At 56.3% G+C, this 19,650-nt stretch overlaps 1 protein-coding gene across 1 annotated transcript; it reads left to right on the top strand.

Moving 5' to 3' along the window:
* The first annotated feature begins 697 nt into the window (after positions 1–697).
* PHF24 (PHD finger protein 24) lies at positions 698–9,085 on the top strand. Its single transcript, XM_052670620.1, has 8 exons — positions 698–1,033; positions 5,371–5,743; positions 6,496–6,681; positions 6,854–6,932; positions 7,142–7,344; positions 7,471–7,637; positions 7,777–7,878; positions 7,990–9,085. The coding sequence occupies exons 2-8, from the start codon at positions 5,375–5,377 to the stop codon at positions 8,084–8,086; spliced, it is 1,203 nt and encodes a 400-aa protein (XP_052526580.1). The 5' UTR covers positions 698–1,033; positions 5,371–5,374; the 3' UTR covers positions 8,087–9,085.
* Positions 9,086–19,650: the final 10,565 nt, after the last annotated feature.

The raw sequence follows: 19,650 nt of genomic DNA, 5'->3' as shown, positions 1-19,650 counted from the left end.
GACAATGGTCAGGGACCTCTGCAGGTCCAATGCCCTGCTCAAGCAGAGCTACCCAGAGGACTGCTAAGAGCTGCTTCTAGGAGAGATCTGAGCACCCTAAATCATGTCCAGGTACAGTGGGCACCTCGAAACAGTGAAGCAGAGCATTCAGCCAGTGACACCCATAGCAGAAGCATGTCAGGGGATGAGTGACTGCTCTTACCATGCTGGTGAGGGGGATGGAGAGGGTATCCCACCTTCAGCAGCAGTGCTTGGGGGCTGTCCCCTCCCCATCAGCCCAGCACCCACCCTTCTACCACACCACCCCCAGCCCTGCAGTGTGCACCCCTCCAGCCCTCGGCAACAGGAGATCTGAAACCCCTTTGTGCTGTATTGTGCTGGGAGAACAGGAACCATTGTGTCCCTGCCCCACAGGATAAGTAGTAGGTAATGATTTAAAGTGGCAGCAGTTTGTGTCTGGAGCTCAATGGGGAAGATCCCAGGGTGGAAGCAGAGCCCTCTGCTCCTTCACCAGACCAGCAGCCCCAGCTCTGTAGTCCTTGAGGTTGTCTCTAAGAAAAGCAGCTCAGCCTGGGGGCCAGAAGATTTGCAGGGAAAGCTTTTATTGGTATCTCTCAGCCAATGCCAGCTCAGTTTAAAAAAAAAAAAAGAAAATGCTCCATCTCTTGGAGAGCTGTTTAACACAGCTCAAGCAGCAATTGGTACAGGGACAGCAAACCAGGCTGCATCTGCTCAGCCCCAGTCACAAGCTCCCTGCTTCCTCCGTGCGCGCGCGTGTGTGTGTGTGTGTGTGTGTGCGCTAGACACCGGCATCCGCTGTCAGCATCTCGCTGTCTCCTGCATCCTTCGGCGCTCAGCACACGGCTCTGGCTCTCCGGGTACCAGCCTCACCGCTCCTTTCCCCGGCAGGGATTTGCGTGCAGAGCGCGGGATGCGCTGAGCACCCGCGGGGAGAGGAGGTGGTGGCCGGGAACGCCGGCGATGGGCATCGTATGGGCAGCACTCTAGGGCTTGTGCTCTCAACAGGACCCTGGTAAGTGGCTTTTTTTGCTGCTGCTGGAGCTTTGCTCGGCGAGTGGCGTGGGCTGGTTGTGCATCGCAACACCCGTGGGTGGGTCACCCTGGGGTCCTGGTGCCAGGGAGGGGGCGCCTGGGATGGGGCACCTGGGAGAGGGGGTGTGGATGGTGCAGAAGGGTCTTGTGCAGGTGGTGGGATTCCAATGTGGGTGCTGGGGATGAAGATGAAAAGTGGGGAGCTGGGTGGGAGCTGTGTCTGCTGCAGAGAAAGGGACTCAGCTGTCATGGCATTTTCATCCCCCTCTGGGAGATGTAAACGTGCGACACACCTATAACATCAGCCATGGTGCGGCAGGATGGGCAGCCTGATCCTGCAGGGACAGCAGCCAACAGCCGGGTGTCCCCGGGAGAGAAACACTGCACAGCTGGGGTTCTGCCCACCCCTCCAGACATTCCTTGCCCCTGCAGAGGGTGATGAGGTTGCTACCAGCATCGGATGCCACCAACCCTTCTGCTACACTGCAACCAGGTCACTTCCCTGCAGCAATCCTGACAGTATCCTGGCCCCAATGCACATCATCTGCCAGGGAGAGAGGATGAGGGGCTGCTGCCAGACCCTTCTGGGGATCTCTGGCTGCACAGGTCAGTTCAGGGGATGGAATTGGGGTGCCCTGGGCAGGCAGCAGCAGGGAGGGTTGTGCAAGAGCTGCATCAGCTCCTCCCAGCACTGTTCACTGCCCTTCAGACCAAGCTGGGTCCTGGGATCTCTGGGTTGTCACCCATATCTGCACTGCATTCCTAATGCTTCTCCCCACAGCGCTGCAGCCCTGGGAGTAGCCCAAGCACAGCACTGGGGACAAAAATCAGTATTAGACTCGTAAGGGCAAGGAGTTGACCTGGTCCACGGGAGCCAGGGTTGGGTGGGGGGAGAAGGGGACATGACATCCTTCCCCAAAGGGGTCCTGCTCCTCACACACCCCTGCTACATCTTTTCAGGATTGGTGCAAAGGATACCAATGCCCCTGCTCATGGCTGCATCACACTAAGACCTCATTTTGCTCACACTAAGACCTCATTTTGCTCACTGAGCTGCTGCCCACCCAAAGCCAGCCCCTATGCCATGCCCAAAACCCTTGCAGCAGCCCCCTCAGAACCCCACCGGGCTGTAACAGCGACCTTATGCTCCCAGCTGTTCCGTAACACATCCACCCACAGCTGGTTCCCGACACATCCATCCTGTGCTTGCAGCCGCCACTGCGCCCACGCTGCACTGTGCTGCTCCGCACCCACCCGTGACACATCCACCCAACACATCCACCCGCACCATTACCTCCCCTCTGTGCACAGCCAAAGTCAGTACACCAGCACCCAGCACAAGGCTTTGGTGCCAAGGCCAGCCCAGCTAACCTCCTCCCAGGCTGCCTCCATGCTGGACACCAGCCCCACCTCAACCATGCCTCAGTTTCCCCATGCAGAGTGCCCTGATTACCTGGGAAGAATGATCCAACAGCACATGGATGATGAAGTGCTTCCTCGCTGTGGTTCACTCCAGAGATGAAGCAGCAAAGAGCATTTGCCACCAGAAGAACACAGGGAAGCAGTGCAGCCTGGGGGATAAGGCAGGATAGGATGTAGATGATCAAAGCAAAGGAAAGGAGGGAAGATGCCCACAACCACTGCGATTGCCCCTGGCAGGACTCAGCTGAGCTGGGTGTTTGCAGCCAAAACCAGTTCAGATTTAGCTCTTTGATGGCCACAACCTAAAAATAGCCCTTGTGTCGGTGCACAGCAGCAAAGTCAAGGCCCCAGTGCTTCAGGCCAAGGTAAGCAGGGTGACAGCACCAGATCTTGAACTGCTGGGCATCTCCAATGGCAGCCACAAACAGCAACAGAGCCAATTTCCCTCAGGGTGACATGGGGATGCAGGATGCAGTGGTCAGGATGCGAGAGGCAGGAAGCTGGGCTGCTATGGGGAAGGACACCTTTGGTTGCCTTTACATCCAGGGGACACCAGGAGAGAAGGAACCTAGAGAAAGCAATGCAACACTGGGGTTTCTAGGAAGCTTTGGGCCTGGGTCTGGCTAGGTGATGAGGGTGAAGACATTCTGCCTCTGAATGTACAGACATCCTGTTACAGAGACACCCAGAGAGGAGTAAAATTGGGTTGGAAGCAATCCAGCCAGGTAGTTCTAGCAGAGACATAGAGACCAGCATGGCTGAGAACAGACACAAGCCATGACAGAAGTGTGATGGCCTCTGGGCTCAATGCCAGGCGTGCAGCAGCTGGTGGCAGGGGACACAGGCTGGCACTGGAATAGGATGATCACCAGGGACTTGAGGCAGGAAGGTACACTGGAACACTTTGGCAATGGCATGGGGCATGTCACAAGCCCATGCTTCCCCAGCCTGGGGAACATCAGCTACCGGGGAGACTGGTGTTCCAAGTGCTCTCCTCTTTTGCATCCTTGAATAGGATGAGGCCAGCAACAGGCCAAGGAGAGCTCAGGGACACAGGACCTGCAGAGGCAGCTCAAGAGGTTGCTGTACCCCCAGCTCAGTGGGTTGCAGGCAGAGTTGCAATGCTGCCTAGCAGGAGAGTTGACCCTACCCATGGCCGATGGGCTTCTGAGCCACCTGGGCAGGGGGTGGCCAAGCTGCATGGAGGCAGAGACATCCAGGTATCTTCCTTCCCACCAGCACAGCTGCAGCGATGCTGCTGCTGTGGCTTGAACACGTGCCTCCAGCTCTCCTCCGCTCCCACCTTTCCAAAGCCCAGGCAGCTGTGCTGGGTGCCAGCCACAAACTGGATGTGGGAGCCGATGAATGCGAATACCCCAGCCCAAATGTGCACGCTCCCAAGACATGTGCCAAACCTGCAGAGTGGCTCCTGGGGACACACGTGTCCCCCTGCACAGGAGATGGTGTACAACATGTGCACACGCAGCACTGCATGTGAAAATGTGCGCACAGATGGTCTTAGAATTGGAGGAGCCAGAAAGCAACATGCATATGTGCGTGCAGTAGTATTTGTTTTTGCATGCCTATGCATGTGTGTGTGCATTCACGCACGTGAACAGGGCTGGTGCAGCAGGAGCTGGCCAGGCAGGAGTGGGAGTGCAGGACCACGCATCCGCTGCAGCTTTGGTGCAGGCGCAGTCTGCTGCCTGCCTGCATGCTCAGCTCAGATGTGGGGCAGCTGTAATTACGGTGAGGCTCCCTGCTGCAGCAGTGCCTGCAGAGCTGGGTCATCCTGCCACTGTGAAATCCCAGTCATATCGTTGCTTCTAATTATCTTGTTCCCCAGGAACATCCCTGCCTCCCGGTGTGCCGCGGAGGCCAGAGAAGCTGGGAGATGGCTGCACTAATGATCCTCCCTTACATAGGTACTGAGTGCCATCAGTCGTGCAGCTCCAGCAAGGACAGGGAGGCTACAGGGCTGGAAGCTCCTATTGTCTGCCACATCTTCCCCAGTTCCACTCCAGCCAGGCACAACGTAGTGCTGGGATCCCTTTGGGGTGATGCAGTGCCCCACATCGCTGGAGAAGAAATTTTCCTTCTCTCCACCTCCAGCTCACTCCATTGTTGCACTTGTGCAGCCTGGGTTCATGTCCACCTGCACTGATAGAGAGCCCAACCTGTTTCCTGCCACTGCTGCCCTCCCCATTTTGCCCCAAGCTGCTCTTCCCTCAATTCTGCACCAAAGTCCCTTTTTGGAGTCCATATGCACCAAGCCTTTGAGCTGCTCCATTACCCCTCCTGCACCTCAGAGCTCTTCCATGACCCAGCCTCCCCTGGGAGGAAGCAGCCCCAGGCCACATTTTGAGGAGGACTGCAGGGCACTGCAGGGTGCTCAGCACTCACGGACGCGATGCACACACATACATACTATTGAGGTTGAGAGATGAAGAGACTTGAGGGTGAAAATAAATTTAGGAAAGGTAAGAGAACCAGCATGAGCTCTGCTTCAGTGAGATGCTGGGAGGATACATTGCACCTTCAGCTGGCTAAAAACACTTTTTTTTTTCTGGGCTGCAAGCAAAGAGCAGGGTCACAAGTGATCTTGGCCCTCTGGGATCCACTGGTCTGCTGTGTAAAAGGCCTGCAAGCAATCCTTGTTAAGCTGAAGCTGCAGTTCAAGGATGGGTGAGGAAATGTGCCCCAACACTCAGACTTCCCTTGCTCAGAACTCTGCAGGGGTTTGAGTCCTTCTCCCCACAGCCACCATGGTCACCATCCAAGTATGCTACCATGGGTACATATTTTGGGGACCAGGGATTTGTCTCAGTGGTACAGCAGCATGGCACAGCATTGCACCACAAGAGCTTAGCGCTGAGCACCTTTCCCCCCTTGCAGAGCCATGGGGGTGCTGATGTCAAGACGGCAGACGGTGGAGAAGGTGCAGAAGGTCAGCTTGGCTGTGTCAGCTTTCAAAGATGGGCTGCGAGAGCAGCCAGTAGCACGGAGGCGGGCAGAGGCTGGGGGCGCGCGCCAGGGGACACTGGAGCAGATAGTGCAAGAGGCAGAGGAGGAGGCATCTGCAGGGCCCTCACAGCCAGAAGAGGTCAGCGCCAGCAAGGCTGCCTGGGAGCGGCTGCGGGATGGCCGAGGTGTGGAGCCAGAGGAATTTGATCGAGCCAACAGGTTCACACCACCCGCCTTCATTCGGCCCCAGCGAGAGCTGCACGATGATGAGCCACTGGACATCAGCCTGGAGCAGCGGGAGCAGGCAAGCAGCCGGGCATGGGGACCGGGAGGTAGGGATGAGGCCAGAGTTGGAGATGCACAGGGGATGTGCAAGCACCTCCAATGCCTGCAGGGTGGTGACAGATTCCCCTGAGATAGGTGGCTCAACAGGCTTGGCCACGGCACACACGCAGCTCAGTAGGGCAGAATCTGGGAGAGGGATCTTTCCAGCTCTGGTTGTTCACACAACCTTACAGACCAACCCAACCATCCACATCTACAACTTTCACAGCCCAGTGAAACTACAGCCCCACGGTTTATTCACACATGCCTGCAATCCTATAGCCACCAACCCACATCTGCAACCCTACACAACCATCCATCCACAACCACAAGCTGGCAACCCAGCCAACCAACGACTTTACAGCTTGTCCTTTCACACACAATCAGCAAACTCTCAAGTCAAAACTTCCATCTATCCACACCCATAAGTCTGTAGTTCAGCCAACCTACAGCCTAAGAGCCTGCTCATCCATACCTGCAGAACTGGACTCCAGAGAAGCTACAACCCCACCAACCCTACGGCCATACCCTTTGACCTTTCATTCACTCCTGTGAACCCATGCACCCTTCCATAAGGTCCCCTGGCCACAAAGCCAGACATTCCTTCTACTATCCCAAGAATTTACTCTCCTGTTCCCTTTGCACTCCTACACATACCAGTGATGTAGGGACCCCAAGCGAGGGAGCCATGCTGAACACCCCAAGGTGCTTAGCTGCACCATTGCTCCACAGGTCCTCAATGATGAGATGTGTGAGATCTGTGAAGTGTGGACAGCCGAGAGCCTCTTCCCCTGTCGTGTCTGCAGTCGAGTGTACCATGATGGCTGCCTGCGCCGCATGGGCTACCTGCAGAACGACAGCGCTGTGGAGGTGACAGAGACTGCACATACTGAGACAGGCTGGAGCTGCTACTACTGCGTGAGTGCCCATCAGGCTCCAATGTTGTGACCTGCCCCAGGGCGATGGGGCTTCTACAGTTCCTCAGCTCCCATCACCAACACTAATGGGGAGCAACCATGGGGCTGGGGACACTGCCCCCTCTCTATATCCCACCATTGGATGCTAACACTTTCCCTGCCTTTCCCTCTAGGACAACCTCAACCTCCTGCTGACAGAGGAGGAGATGTACAGCTTGATGGAGACCTTGCGGCAGTGCAAGATCATCCCAGGTGCGTATCCCTCCTGTGATGGAATGGGCTGAGCCCTTGCTCACCCTGCACATGGCTCCCAGGTTGGGGTGTCACCCTGTCGGGCAGAAGGTATAAGCTGTGCAAAAGATGGCAGCTGTGCATATCCCATAGCAAGGAAGCAGGGGAAATGGGGGGGATGCGCCTGGGGGAAGGCTGGTGGAAGGGCTGCTCTGAATGTGCTCCCACAGAAACCTCCCTGACACTGGACGACTTCCTGCACTACAAGCACCTGGTGCACAAGCAGCAGTTTGAGCGGCCTATGGAGGAGGCACAGGAGGAGCGGGCCACACTGCAGTTCTCTGCCCTAGACCCCGACAAGAAGGGACACATCGAGTGGCCAGATTTTCTCTCCCATGAGTCCATCCAGCTGCTGCAGAAACTCCGGCCGCCGGTATGGTCACAGGGTTGGGATGTCCATCACAGCTTGCTTGTGACCCCAGGGTTTTGCCCAGATCCTCCACAGCCAGTAGTGGGAGATCCCCAAACCTGGATGTTCCCCAAACCTCTCTGTCTCCAGAACTCCCTGCTGCGGCTGCTGACAGTCAAGGAGCGGGAGCGGGCACGTGCTGCTTTCCTGGCCCTGGACCAGGATGGTAGTGGCTTCATCGGGGAGGGCGAGTGCCATAAGGCCCAGCACGCCTGGTTCCGCAAGCACCAGAAGGAGACACCATCCTGCAGCGTCAGGTACGGAGGGGACCCTGGCACAGATTGAAGAGGCCTCTCCTTTCCTCCTCCATGGCTGCAGCCCTTCCCTCATGCTGCAAACCCTTCCCTGCCAGCCATTGTCTGTGGCAGGGCTGAACGGTGCTCTGTCACCCCACAGCATCAGCCATGTTGGGCCCATGTCAGAGAGCAGCCCAGCCAGCAGCGGCAGCGGCAAGAGCCGGGAGAAGACACTGCTGGAGTCGGAGCAGGAGGAGGCCAGGTGAGGGCCGCCCTGGAGTGGTGGGCATGCCATCTTGAAGGGCGAGCACTGGGGAGGTCTCTCTGAAGCTGTCCTCCAGGGGGCTGTGAGGTGACACCATCTGTCCCACAGGTCCATCGACTGGCCCAGATTCCTGCGGGAGAATGTCGCCTACATCCTGGCAGCCCGTCCCAACAGTGCCGCCATCCACCTGCAGCCGCCGGCCTAGCTCCTGGCCTACCTGCCCCGGCGCCATCTTGGTTGCCGAGGCCTTCCCTGTCGCCCTGCAGGGGAGCCCCGTTGCCACGGCGACCGGCCCCGCATGCCATTGGCTGAGGGAAGTACCGCCCCTTTCATCCCACCTGCCAATCCCACGCAGCTCCCCACCCTCTGCCAGTGGGGAGCCAGCAGCTGATTGGCAGGTGGGAAAGCTGCTCCCTCTTTCCCCTTGCCTCCGTGTTGGATTTGCTGGGTGATGCCCGAGGTGTGGGCTGTGCCGGGTTGCGATAACCAGAGCAGGTGCTGCCTTGGATGCAGGGGAGAACGCCCCTGGTGCTGGAGGCCTTGCAGTGGGGAGGCCCTGAAGGCCATGGAGCAGAGGAAGGCTCCACTGCAGCAAGGCTGTCCCCACCCCGCAGCGCTGACATCCCTGGGTCCCCCTCAGGGCAGTAGTGCAGGCTGGCAGCCTCCCACAGCCCAGAACTGTGGCTAGAGAATAGGAAAGGTCCTCCAGGGTCCTTCCTCCTGCCCCCAGAATAAGGCCTCACAGGGTGGGCGTGAGGCAGCAGGCTACAGGGCAGTAGGGCAGGCTCGACCCAGGGTCCTTTGCAGACCTTGCCCCATGCACTCTGGGGTTGAGGTCTGGTTGCTCCCACCTGGCGAGGCCTCATCACCACCTCCTCAGCCTGGGCAATGGAGGCACCATCCCGCTTGGCTCCCCCTCCCCAGATCAGGGCACCGCTTACCCCTTTAGGGCCTCCCTACTCCCTTTAGGCATTCCCTTTCCCCTTCAGAAACTCCCTCCTTTACAAGCTGTGAGACAATCACAGAGATTCAGGCCATACGTGAGGCCGGGAGATGTGCCAGTGCAACATTTCAGGTGCTGGGTCTGAGGTGGGGCATTGGCTGGCTGGAACATGACTGGAGCGAGCAGGCAGCTGGGGATATAAGGTGTTGCAGCCTTCGCTCTGTACTGGGAAGTATCCATTAAACAGCTGTGTCCAACCAACCTCTGGCTGCTGACTGTACAAGGCACATGTCGCAGATGCCATACAGCACCCCCCTGGCTTGTCCCAGGGGGATTTTGGGGGATCCCACTGCTTCCTGCTGTGTTGAACACCCTGCCCTGGGTTTGGGTCCTTGTCCCATCATGCAGGCTGTTCCTTGCATCCTCAAAAGTCCTGCAGCAATTATGGGTGGAGAAGCTTGTGCCTGGGGACATCTGCTCCTGTCCCTGTCTCCCAGCTGCAATCCCAGCTCTGCAAAGGAGGAAAGCTCATACATTGACAAGAACCAAAGCTGCTCCTTGTCCACAGAGGTGCTGGAGGCTGTGAGCAGCCAGATAAAAAGCCCTGGGCAACAGTGGAGGCTGGGTGCTGGGAACAAGCTGCTTGCAGCTGCGCTGGGAAACTCCAAATAACAAAGGGCCCTCTGGAGGTGTGTTGATGGTTAAAGGCTTCTCCAGTACTAGACATATCCCTGCAGCACCCAGGGAAAGCTGCTGGTGGCACCTGGTCTTCAATGCTGCCAGCAAAGGGAGGCTTTCCTGCAGACCATTCCCACAGCTACAGAGTCCCAGTGAGAGGGGCTGCCACTGGGTCCAAACCACAGCAGTGGTGTCCAGCTGTGAAAATCCAGGTACCGATCACTTTGCAGAAGAGGACGGTGGAAGGAAGAAGGACAAGCTGGTAGGTAGTTGAGTACCTGAAACCAGAATGCTGTGGGCAGCTGTTTACATTACGCTGCTGGAGCAGGGGAGGAGAGTGGGACTGCACTCTACATAGATACTAAAGGCACTCCAAATCCATGCTCTGCACACCCACAGGATCCAAGTAGAGGAGCAGAGCATGGGCCAGATCAGGGTTTCAAAGCAAGCTGTGAAGTGTGTGTGGAGGTCCCTTCTTGCTTCCTCCCTTCCTCCTAGTCTCCAACCTCTGGAACACTCAGGACACATAAGTCTGTTCCCAAACTACATCGGCATGAGTGCAGTGCCATGACAGAGTCATGCCCACTCTGCTCCTGGCACTCCCCTGTGCCTGAGTACAGGGCACTGCACCATTTCTGGCTCCATCATCCCTTGCCCCCCCACCACCACACACTGTCATCCTTGCCAATACGCGTGGTTGGCTGCTGTCCCCACGGAGTTGGCTAATGAGAGATGCAGGTGGCTGGGCTGGCCCACACCTCTCAGGGTTATACTGTCACCACCATGTCAGCTGCCCAGTGTGCACCGGGTGTGGCAGATGCAGTCCCCCAGCCACCACCAGTGGGGAGACAGAACATGTCTCCAGCCTGCCAGTACGTGGTGGGAAACGCATTGCAGGGCACTGCTATGGCATTCCAGCTGTGACATGCTGATGTGCTGCTCCACCAAGACCAGTGTCCTCTGCTGGTCCAACTGGAGAATGTGTCCCTGTCCCCAGGAAAGCCTGAGTAGCCTGCATTCCTCTGCCACTGCAAATCTCTCCTGAATGCTGGTGCAAAGCACCACGGGTCTCATAGCCCCATATCACAGGAGTTGGTAGGAGTTGAGGCTGCAACAAGGACAGCCCAACCCCACAGATGCACTCTTCCTTCATGATCAGACCCTCCCTGGAAGGAAATCCTAGACTTGATAATTTCATTGTAGTTGAGGTGTCAGAGCTGCCTGTATATCACCCCAAGGTCCACGGTCCTTCATCCCAGGTCCATCGCCACCGCAGGGTGCTGTCCCGTGGGCACTGTGCTCCTGCTGGGACATCCCACAGCAAGGGCCCGAGGGGAAGGTCCCGCTGCCCCACAGAGCTGTGCACCTAAGTTGCACTGCCTGGCCGTGGGCGTCCTTGCTGTCCCAGGGTATCCTGCAGCAGCACTGCGGGAAGGTGGCACCCTCTGCTGGACTCACAGACATTGCACAGGCATCGGTAAGCCACAGCAGCGTCTGAGCTTGCGAGGAAGATGAATGCTTGGCTTTGCAAGCCAGGGTGAGGAGCCCAGGAGAGCACTCCCATCCAATCCCTGCTCATGGCCCCAGGGCTCCCCTGGACATGGCTAAGTGCAACGGGAAGGTAACCAGAATGTGCCTCACACCGAAGCCCGCCACTCTTTGGGGATATATGTGGTGACGTTCAGATGGGAGGGCAGAGGTGAGCCAGGCAGTGTCTCTGCAAGCGGTGGCACTGGGGTCATCGCTGGGGCACGGCAGTGAGATGTCTGAAACTCACCCCACTGCAGCCCAGGGGACTGTAAGGGGCCAATGGAAGAAAAAAACTGGGCCACGTGGGCAGTGTACAACAGTGACAGCAACGGTGACATCTCCTGAAGTCGCTGCCACCCTGACGTAAACCATCCACTCCTTCCAGAACAGAGCAGGAATCACCAAGCCCAGCGGGGACATCAGCTTCCAGCAGTACTTCGGAGGGGACTTGGGACCAGGACCGGCAGGGGGATTAAGGAGGAGGAGAGGTCGGGATGGGATGCGAGGGTCCTAGGCATTCTCCCACCCCAAGAAGCGGCGTGGCCACACGGTGTCGCTCCTGCGCCGCGAGCGCATGGTGGCATTGGGGCCCGCGCTGATGGCCGGGGTGCGGAAAGGGACGAGGGGAGGTCCGTCTTCACTGTCCCGCCCCGGCACAGGGCTACGACCAGGAGTGGCGGAGATAGGGAAGGACGGGAACCGGGGACGGCAGCCCGGACCCGTGCCCCACCACTGGTCCCGCAGCCATCGAAGCATACAGGAACGAAGGAGGCTCCTTTCAGTTCCCAAATGTCATCTTATAGGGTGGTGGAGTGCCCTTGCTCCTGCCCCAAGCCTGGCTTTGGCCTCCATCTGCCTCACACCATCCTTCTCTTCCCCCACTGTTCCCTGCAGGTTCTCCTACAGACCATCTTGCACCCACACAGGACCAACCTTGACTGCTCAGGTGACCTCAACACCACCTCCTCATGCCCTCCGCTCCTTCATTCCCACAGTCCTGCTCACACATGGAGCCACAGGGGCCCACACAGTGCAGGGACAAGAGACGAACTGTGGGCATTGTAAACACTGCACTCCCCGCAGTGGCTCTGCTGGAGGCTGTGACTCATGGCAGCAGCCCACGCAGCACTCAGGCAGCGTCCAGGTCCTCTGCGTCGGTGCTGGGAGCAGCACAGAGACAGCAGGTGTTGTGTGCCTCTCTCTGTGCCCTTCCTGCTCCTATTGCCCTGACCCTGCAAAAGGAATGGGAGGTGGCACATGGGACAGAGGGCAAAAAGGAGGGGTGGAAAATGATTTGTGGTAGGGGAAAGGTGTGTTCAGCCTTTCTATTTCAGCTGTGCAGACCTCAACCACTGCAGAGCGAGGGATGTCATGCCTACCACCCAAATGATCCCCTGCACTCGTGTTCCTTATAGGATGTATCCCTGAGTCTGACAGTCAGCATATGTGGTCACATCAGGTAAGCCCACATGCAGTGGTGACACCAATGGCAAGGCACATCTAGGATTGATCTGGGTTTGAAGCATAGCCTGGCTGGCCAGGAAGAAAGGAAGGCAGCCAGGATACCTGGAAAGCATGGATTTGGCTCACAGCCACCCTAGAAAGCCAGCCTAGCTTTTGGCACTGGGCTGGGAAGCAGTGGGCTGAGGACAATGAGTCCAGTCCTCCAGTCTGGGTTACATGCATTCCACACACCTAGCTGACGGGGCAGAGCAGCCAGCCTGCCCCACACACCATGGCATAATGCAATGGGATTATCACAGCCCCTTCTTGCCAGTGGAACAATGATAAGGGCAGCAAAGAGGGGGGCACCCTGCAGACAGCCAGGGACCAGTCACAAAGAGATCTGGGGGCTGGAGTGAGCGATCCGTGAGGAGCCGCACACTATATCTGTCTCATTTGGCTGTGTGATGATTAAGGGAGGGACATGAGAGCATGAGAGCAAACCACTAGGCAGAGGAGGAATTATTTAGACTGGAGAGTGGGGGTGGAGCACTGGGGGAGCTGGAAGGAGAGAGGTGGAGGGGGGATGCTGGTGGGATGCCTTGACGGCATTCTGCTCCCTGGTCCTGGGTACCAGTCTGGGGAGAGGCAGCAGGAGGTCTGGGAGTTGGCACCCTGTGTGAGCTTTCTACATCTGCAGAGGAAATGCCTCCAGCAAAACAAGGTCCTGCCCCATCCCACAGCCGACATCTCACAGGGCTCGCCATGCCACAGAGTCAGCATCTCCATGTGAATTCCCTCCAAACATATCTAGGCGTGGAGTAATGCACCCACAGCTGCTGTGCAGGGCAGCGCTGGGTGTGCACAGCTCCATCCCTGCCCAGTCGTCCATGCAGAGCAGTTGCAGGAGCTATTTCTGCTCACCTCCTGTGCTCAGCTGTGGGCACGTTAACCACACTGCTGTGGGCCAGTAGTGGGGACAGCTGCTGATGGGGGACAGCTGGGTACTGGCCTTACAGGAATTCATTAAGCCTTGGGTATGTGAGTTGAATTTTTATCAATACAGAGATGAAGGGGAAAAAATGACCCCGCTGTGTGGCGGCTCCCCTGCCTGGCACAGAGCGCTTCCACCTTGCACTTGGGGCATGATAAAAATCAAAGGCAAGAGGAGGGGATGCTGAGCCAGTGGCCATGATCCAGGAAAAGAAATTAAGGAAGGACAGCCAGCCTGGGGACACCACCCATCACAACAGTCCCACAAGCAGTGGCACCTCTGTCACCACCAGGTCCCTGGGATGGCAGCGAGGGGAGGGGTACAGGGGCCACAGCATCACCCCAGTTTCATCTCTGGTCCCCTCATCCTCAAAGCAACCTGATATCCTCTTCCGACAGCGTGAGCGTAGCATGGCAACAGTGACAGCAGCATGGCAACGCTGTGCCGACTTGGAGACGTGGAGGAGAGACAAAGTGTCAGTGAATCCCCTCACCTCAACCTTCTGCATTCCGGTTGCTCTGTGCCTACAGGGACTTCTGGGACGGGACAGCTGCTGCAGGTGCCATCTCCTTTGCTCCCTATTGCCTGGTATGACATGAGATGAGCTGTGGGACCTCAGGCCAGGTCTGATTGCTCCTGATATGCATTGTCCTTACATGTCCGCTAGTTGCGGAGACCCATACAGTGCAGGGAACAAAAGGGACTGAGTATGGTGGAGAGGGCAGAGTGGGGAGCTGTGGAAAAGCAGCACTGAACTGGCTCTGGAGCCCATATCCATGCAAATTTGCTGTGCAGGATTGAGCCTGAAGACGCAAACCCATTCGGTGGGGTGCAAAGTGTCCTGAGACAGCACAGCCCCATCAGACGGCTCTCACCCACGACCCAGCCCTGCCCTTCCTATGTCTGTCCCCCTCCCCTACTTTCTCTCCACTAAGAGGTTTCAGAAACTGATATTTCTCAGTGGTCCCAAAGCCAGTGCTCTCCATCCTCCCTGGAACCCTAACCACTCCAGGAGCTGTGCGCAGAGCAGTGCATGGAGAAACCCCCAAATTTCCCTTGGAGCAAACACTTTCCTTGAGAGGTATGTAGGAGAACAAAGAGGGCAGTCTGCTTTCAGGGTTTTTCTTGGCTGCCAAAGGCATTTCCCCATAGCAGACCCCTCCACCTGCTGCAACAGACCCCTCCCAGACAGGGGGGACACCAGGGGATGTCACTGGGTGCGGGAACGATGGGCATCTGAAGCATCCCAGAAACCCGGCGCAGGGAGCAGCACCATTACACAATGCAGCACCCGGCAGACGGTGCAGCGGGGCCAGCAGGGGCACGCCAGCCCCCAGCGTGGATTCCCTGACGTGGCAAAGCCTCTCCCGAAGCCCCCATCGCCACCCACCGGCACACGCAGGCAGCGAGCCCCCGCGCATACGCAGGCAGCGCCCACACATGCTGCCTCTAAAGGAGAAGCCTCGCCGGAGGAAGCGCTGAAATAGCGACTTGCCTCATTCATGCGGCCTCCCCGGAAGCCCAGCAGGTGCAGGCAGCATGGGTGCAGGATGGGTTCTGTGCCAGACGTGCTTGGCCCTTCCAGGACAACCCCCACAGCTGCTGCCTGCAGCACTCAGCTCCTAAACGCTGAGGGGTTTGCTTGGCACACGTCCCTGTGCATCCGTGCTGTGGGGGGCTCATGGATGGAGGAGATTTCACCTGCAGTGAAATCCCTCTCTTTGCAGAGGGGCACCCACGCTGGCTTTGGGATGGACTTCCCCCACCTCTTTTTGGTCCCAAATGCCTACAGTAGGGAGATGCTTCCTGCATGGCTTGGCTCAGAAGGTAGAAGGGTCCCCACAGACAAAGGAGACCCTCCAGTCATGGGCACGTGCAGACAGAGGTGCCCACAGCCATATCCCCAGCAAAGCTGACTCCCATCTCCTGCTCCATGAGAGCTTTTCTTCCCCAGACAAGGGGCTTGCAAAGCACATAGCCATCCTCTTCCTCCCATTGCTGGACTCCCTCCCAGAGGATGACCTGCTCCAGTAGGGTGACTTTCACCATTGCCCTCCTCATGTCACTTCTGCACATGAGAGACCAAGGGCTGTGACGTGTGTCTGCACAGCACGCAGCACATGCATGGCACATGCATGTACAAGGTGTGCACCATGTCATGCCACGGGATGTGTGATGTTTGTGCATGCAGTACATGTAATACACATGTTTTTCGTCCTGGAGGGATGCAGAGCAGCGCATGATCTTTCTCTGGCATCACTGCAGGGGACTGTGGCATAACATCCGAAAACTCCATGTCTGGGCTGGAAGGCCTGGGCTGGAGGTACCATCTTGGCACGCACACTGGATGCTGGCACACACAGTGTGTTGTGAGATTAGCATTACATTAAAGATGCTGCTGCCCACTTCTCTCTTATCTAAACCTTGAAGATGGAGATCCATGATGTCAGCATCAAAAGCAGCTGAAGGAGGGGGTCTAATAGCAGGACAGTCCTGTTTTGGCTAAAGGTTGACAAAAAACCTGATAACACTTCAGCACAGACTCTCAAAGGCCACGATACCCAGAGTAAGAGTTTTTAATTCGTTAACTCATACTGAACATGTAGAACTTAACTGTCCACCCAAACGATGCTAAACATCACCCCATGGAGAGAAACAGGTATGGTTTAGGACATCAGGGAAAATATCTTGGAGGGAGAGAAGAGAAAGGAGAAGCAGAGAAAGGAAGAGAGATTGAAGGAGAGGGATGGAAGGGGAGATGGGAAACTGCACTCCTCTTCCTGCTCCAGGACAGTGATGTCTTCTTGGTAAGTGCTGTGCTTTATCTGTTGGTGAAGAGCCACAGTGTTTTGCCAGCACTAGTGACATGCATTGATGCTGTTGCTGCTGGGCATTTATCAGTGGCAAGCCTGATCTGTTCTGTCTGTCACTTCAATAAACTGTTTTTTTTCAACATCTGTGGAACCGTCCAGTGAAAGCTATCATGGGGAGACCCTGACAAAGTCAAAACTCTACTCTTTATACAACATATGTGCATACATGTGTGTACACACATGATCGCGGAGCACATGCAACACGTGCATGTACAACATGCACACATGGGTGCACACATGGCTTTGTGCTGAGGGATCAGCAAATACAGGACACATGGGGCAGAGATGCTTGCACCGTCTGCACCTGGCATGACCCTGCTCTGACTGCGTCCTTACATAACTCTGGCTGGGGGTGGGACAAGAAAATGCACCGTGCAGAAAGGAGTACATTCAGCTCATTTCTTTTCCTAGAATAACTTCTCCTTTTTTAAAAATTTTAATTAAATAAAAAAGGTGCCCGAGGAAACATCCCATTTCCACCGCCCACCCCTTGCTGGCAGCCTCCCGACAGCACCGAGCTGCGGTGCAGCACCCGCATGGCACCCAGCACTGCAGGAACTGAGCACTGCACCCCAAGGAAGCAAAAGCACTGAAGCTGCCTCTCTTGCTGAACTTCCAATGTTACTTCCTCATTTTCCTTCAGCTTATCCAAATTTAGGACCGGCTCTGATCGTTCCCTCCCCACCAGCACAGGCTGTGAACACGCTGTTCCCACAGCCCCGCTGGGTTTTACACCCTTTGAAGGACAGCCTCGTGCCAAGGAGCAGCCCTGCAATCGTCCCAGCATGCGGCGGCTCCCCGGTGCCGCAGGCAGCGCAGCCGCCCCAGTCCGGGCTCATCGAAAGTGCCGAGCTTTTGTTCCCCTTCAGCGGTGACAATTTCTCCTCCCCGCCTCCCTCCCACTCTCCTTCCCTGCTTCAGGCTGCGCATTCAGTGCTGCTGCCCTTATTGAAGGCTCAGGCACGGGAAATTAGCCCGAGGCTGGTTTTGCACAAGCATTAATTCTCCCAGCGCTTTGTTAGGCGCTGTTCGTTTTCTCCCCAAGCGCTCCGCACTGTGACTTTCTCCTCTTTGCTTGATCCCTTTCAATAAACCGTAGTGCTGTGTTTGTCTGCACCCTCTTTAACCTTAGCTCTCTGCTTCCCTTCATCCTCGCTGTGGATTGGCTTCACCATGTCGCAGGATCAATGAGTTGACAAGAGAAGACACCTTTGCGGACCTGATTCCTAGTGAAGGAACTAACCAGGCACAAAGATTGAGGGCTATCTTGACTATAGTGATGGTGGAGTTCAGGATCCTGGGAAAAGGGAGCCTGACAACTGCGTCCAATTCTGGGTTCCCCAGTACAAAAAAGAGAGGGACCTCTTGGAAAGAGTCCAGCGGAGGGCCACGAAGATGGTGAAGGGCCTGGAGCATCTCTCCTATGAAGAAAGGCTGAGTGAACTGGGTCTGTTCAGCCTTGAGAAAAGGAGACTGAGAGGGGACCTGATCCAGGTCTATAAATATCTGAGGTGTGGGGGGCAGAATGGCGAGGCCGGACTCTTTTCAGTGGTGAGTGGAGACAGGACAAGGGAAAAGGAAACTGCAGCATAGGAAGTTCTGCACAAATGTGCGCAGGAACTTCTTTACAGTGAGGTGACGGAGCACTGGAACAGGCTGCCCAGGGAGGTGGTGGAGTCTCCTTCTCTGGAGATGTTCCAGACCTGCCTGGATGCCGACCTGTGTGACCTGCTGTAGGGAACCTGCTTTGGCAGGGGGGTTGGACTCGATGACCTCTGGAGCTCCCTTCCAACCCCTACAATTCTGTGATTCTGTGATGTCCCCATCCCAGGACCATTCCACCAGACAGGCAGCGGTCTAGCCACAGTCAGCTTTGTTCCAGTGCCTTGAGCAGCTCTCAGGGCTGCATCCTCCCAGCCCACTACCTCGGGTTAAGATATGGCTTTGGGAATTGGAGCTCCTGTGCTCCAGATGTGGCCAACAGCTGCACAGCTGCACAGGACCAGCACACACTTCTAAATCCCCACCTGAGTGAACCCTCAGCTAATTAAGGTCTGATTTTCAGGCCATCCTCTGTGGAGCCAAGGGATGAACTCGGTATATTCTGTGATTCTGTGAGTCAGAGGAGAGCTCAGGGTTCCCTCAGCTTTTGGGTTGTCCTGTCAAGGCTGTGCTATGCAGAAGGCTGTCAGAATAAAATACAGTAAAAATAAAATAGCAAGCCAATGCATTCTTTCAGAAAACAGTTCTGCTGGATAATCCCAAGTTTGTTTGTTTGTTTGTTTGTTTGTTTGTTTTTAATAAGTCATAATTTGGTAATACCACCAAGGTATTATTGAGCTTTCTACAGCAACTGAATACCAGTTGGAGCCCTGATGAACTGACAGGGCCTTGCCACTGTCAGTTCCTTTCAGAAAATAAGGATTCAGTGCCAGACAGATCTGCAGCTTGGACACACACAAAACAGACATGGTGGGTTTGTCTGGCTCTGGCATGCCTAACTCTAGCAGCAGCCCTGGCAGCCAGCATCGCTTCTGGGAACATCTGTAGATTAAAAGTATAATTTGGAATTATCCATAGGAGAAGCCATCATTTCCTTCTTTACTAAGGAAAGCACAGCAAACATCAACAGCTGGAAGCTGAAATGGAGCCAAGCTGAACTGTAGCATGTGCAGATGTCTCCCCACAGGTGATCAATGCCACTCGGGCTCCTTACACTGCTGGATGAAGGGTGCATATGGGTAGAATACACGTGCCACAAGACCCCAGCCACTGTCAAGCTCTCTCAGCAGAGAATACTTCAACCAAATGCTGGGTTCAGCCACTCTGAGCTCAATTTCCATGTCTGTAACCGTATTTCCATGGCATCCCGTCCCCACCAAACATGACAGAACTCACCTAGGTGCCCTCTCATCCCACTCCCACACTCTGGTTTTGGCCACTCCTCTGGAAAGTCTTCTCCGGGCACAGGTGTGGGTACTGGAGAGGACCAAGTCCTCCCAAGGAGAGCCATTCCCATCTCCATGCAACTGACAGGCCCAAGGTTCTCATCATGGTAGCTCGTCACGATCAGCCTGGGGGGAGGTCTCCAACAGAGGATGCCAACACTGGCTGTGAACCACTTGAGAATAGAGGCAGAAAGGAAAAAGAAACAACCCAGCTGGCAGCTCAGACGCTGCCGGGAGAGGAAGCGGCAGGTTGAGCTGAGGACACGGCTCATTATGCCACCCCCACAGGTGCATGGCGCGGAGCGGCCGGCGGCAGTGCTGGCAGGGGGAGGCAGCAGCCGGCGTCCTCGGCATCAATAG

This window comes from Tympanuchus pallidicinctus, unplaced genomic scaffold (assembly GCF_026119805.1).
Source record: "Tympanuchus pallidicinctus isolate F22 unplaced genomic scaffold, pur_lepc_1.0 scaffold9, whole genome shotgun sequence".
NCBI classification, from domain to species: Eukaryota; Metazoa; Chordata; class Aves; order Galliformes; family Phasianidae; genus Tympanuchus; species Tympanuchus pallidicinctus.
This window is presented reverse-complemented; position numbering and strand designations above follow the sequence as displayed.

Coding starts and splice junctions, on each gene's coding strand:
- PHF24 (XM_052670620.1), top strand. CDS start 5,375: ATGGGGGTGCTGATGTCAAGACGGCAGACGGTGGAGAAGGTGCAGAAG. Junction 7,638..7,776: donor ACACCATCCTGCAGCGTCAG/GTACGGAGGGGA, acceptor GTCACCCCACAG/CATCAGCCATGTTGGGCCCA. Junction 7,879..7,989: donor TCGGAGCAGGAGGAGGCCAG/GTGAGGGCCGCC, acceptor TCTGTCCCACAG/GTCCATCGACTGGCCCAGAT.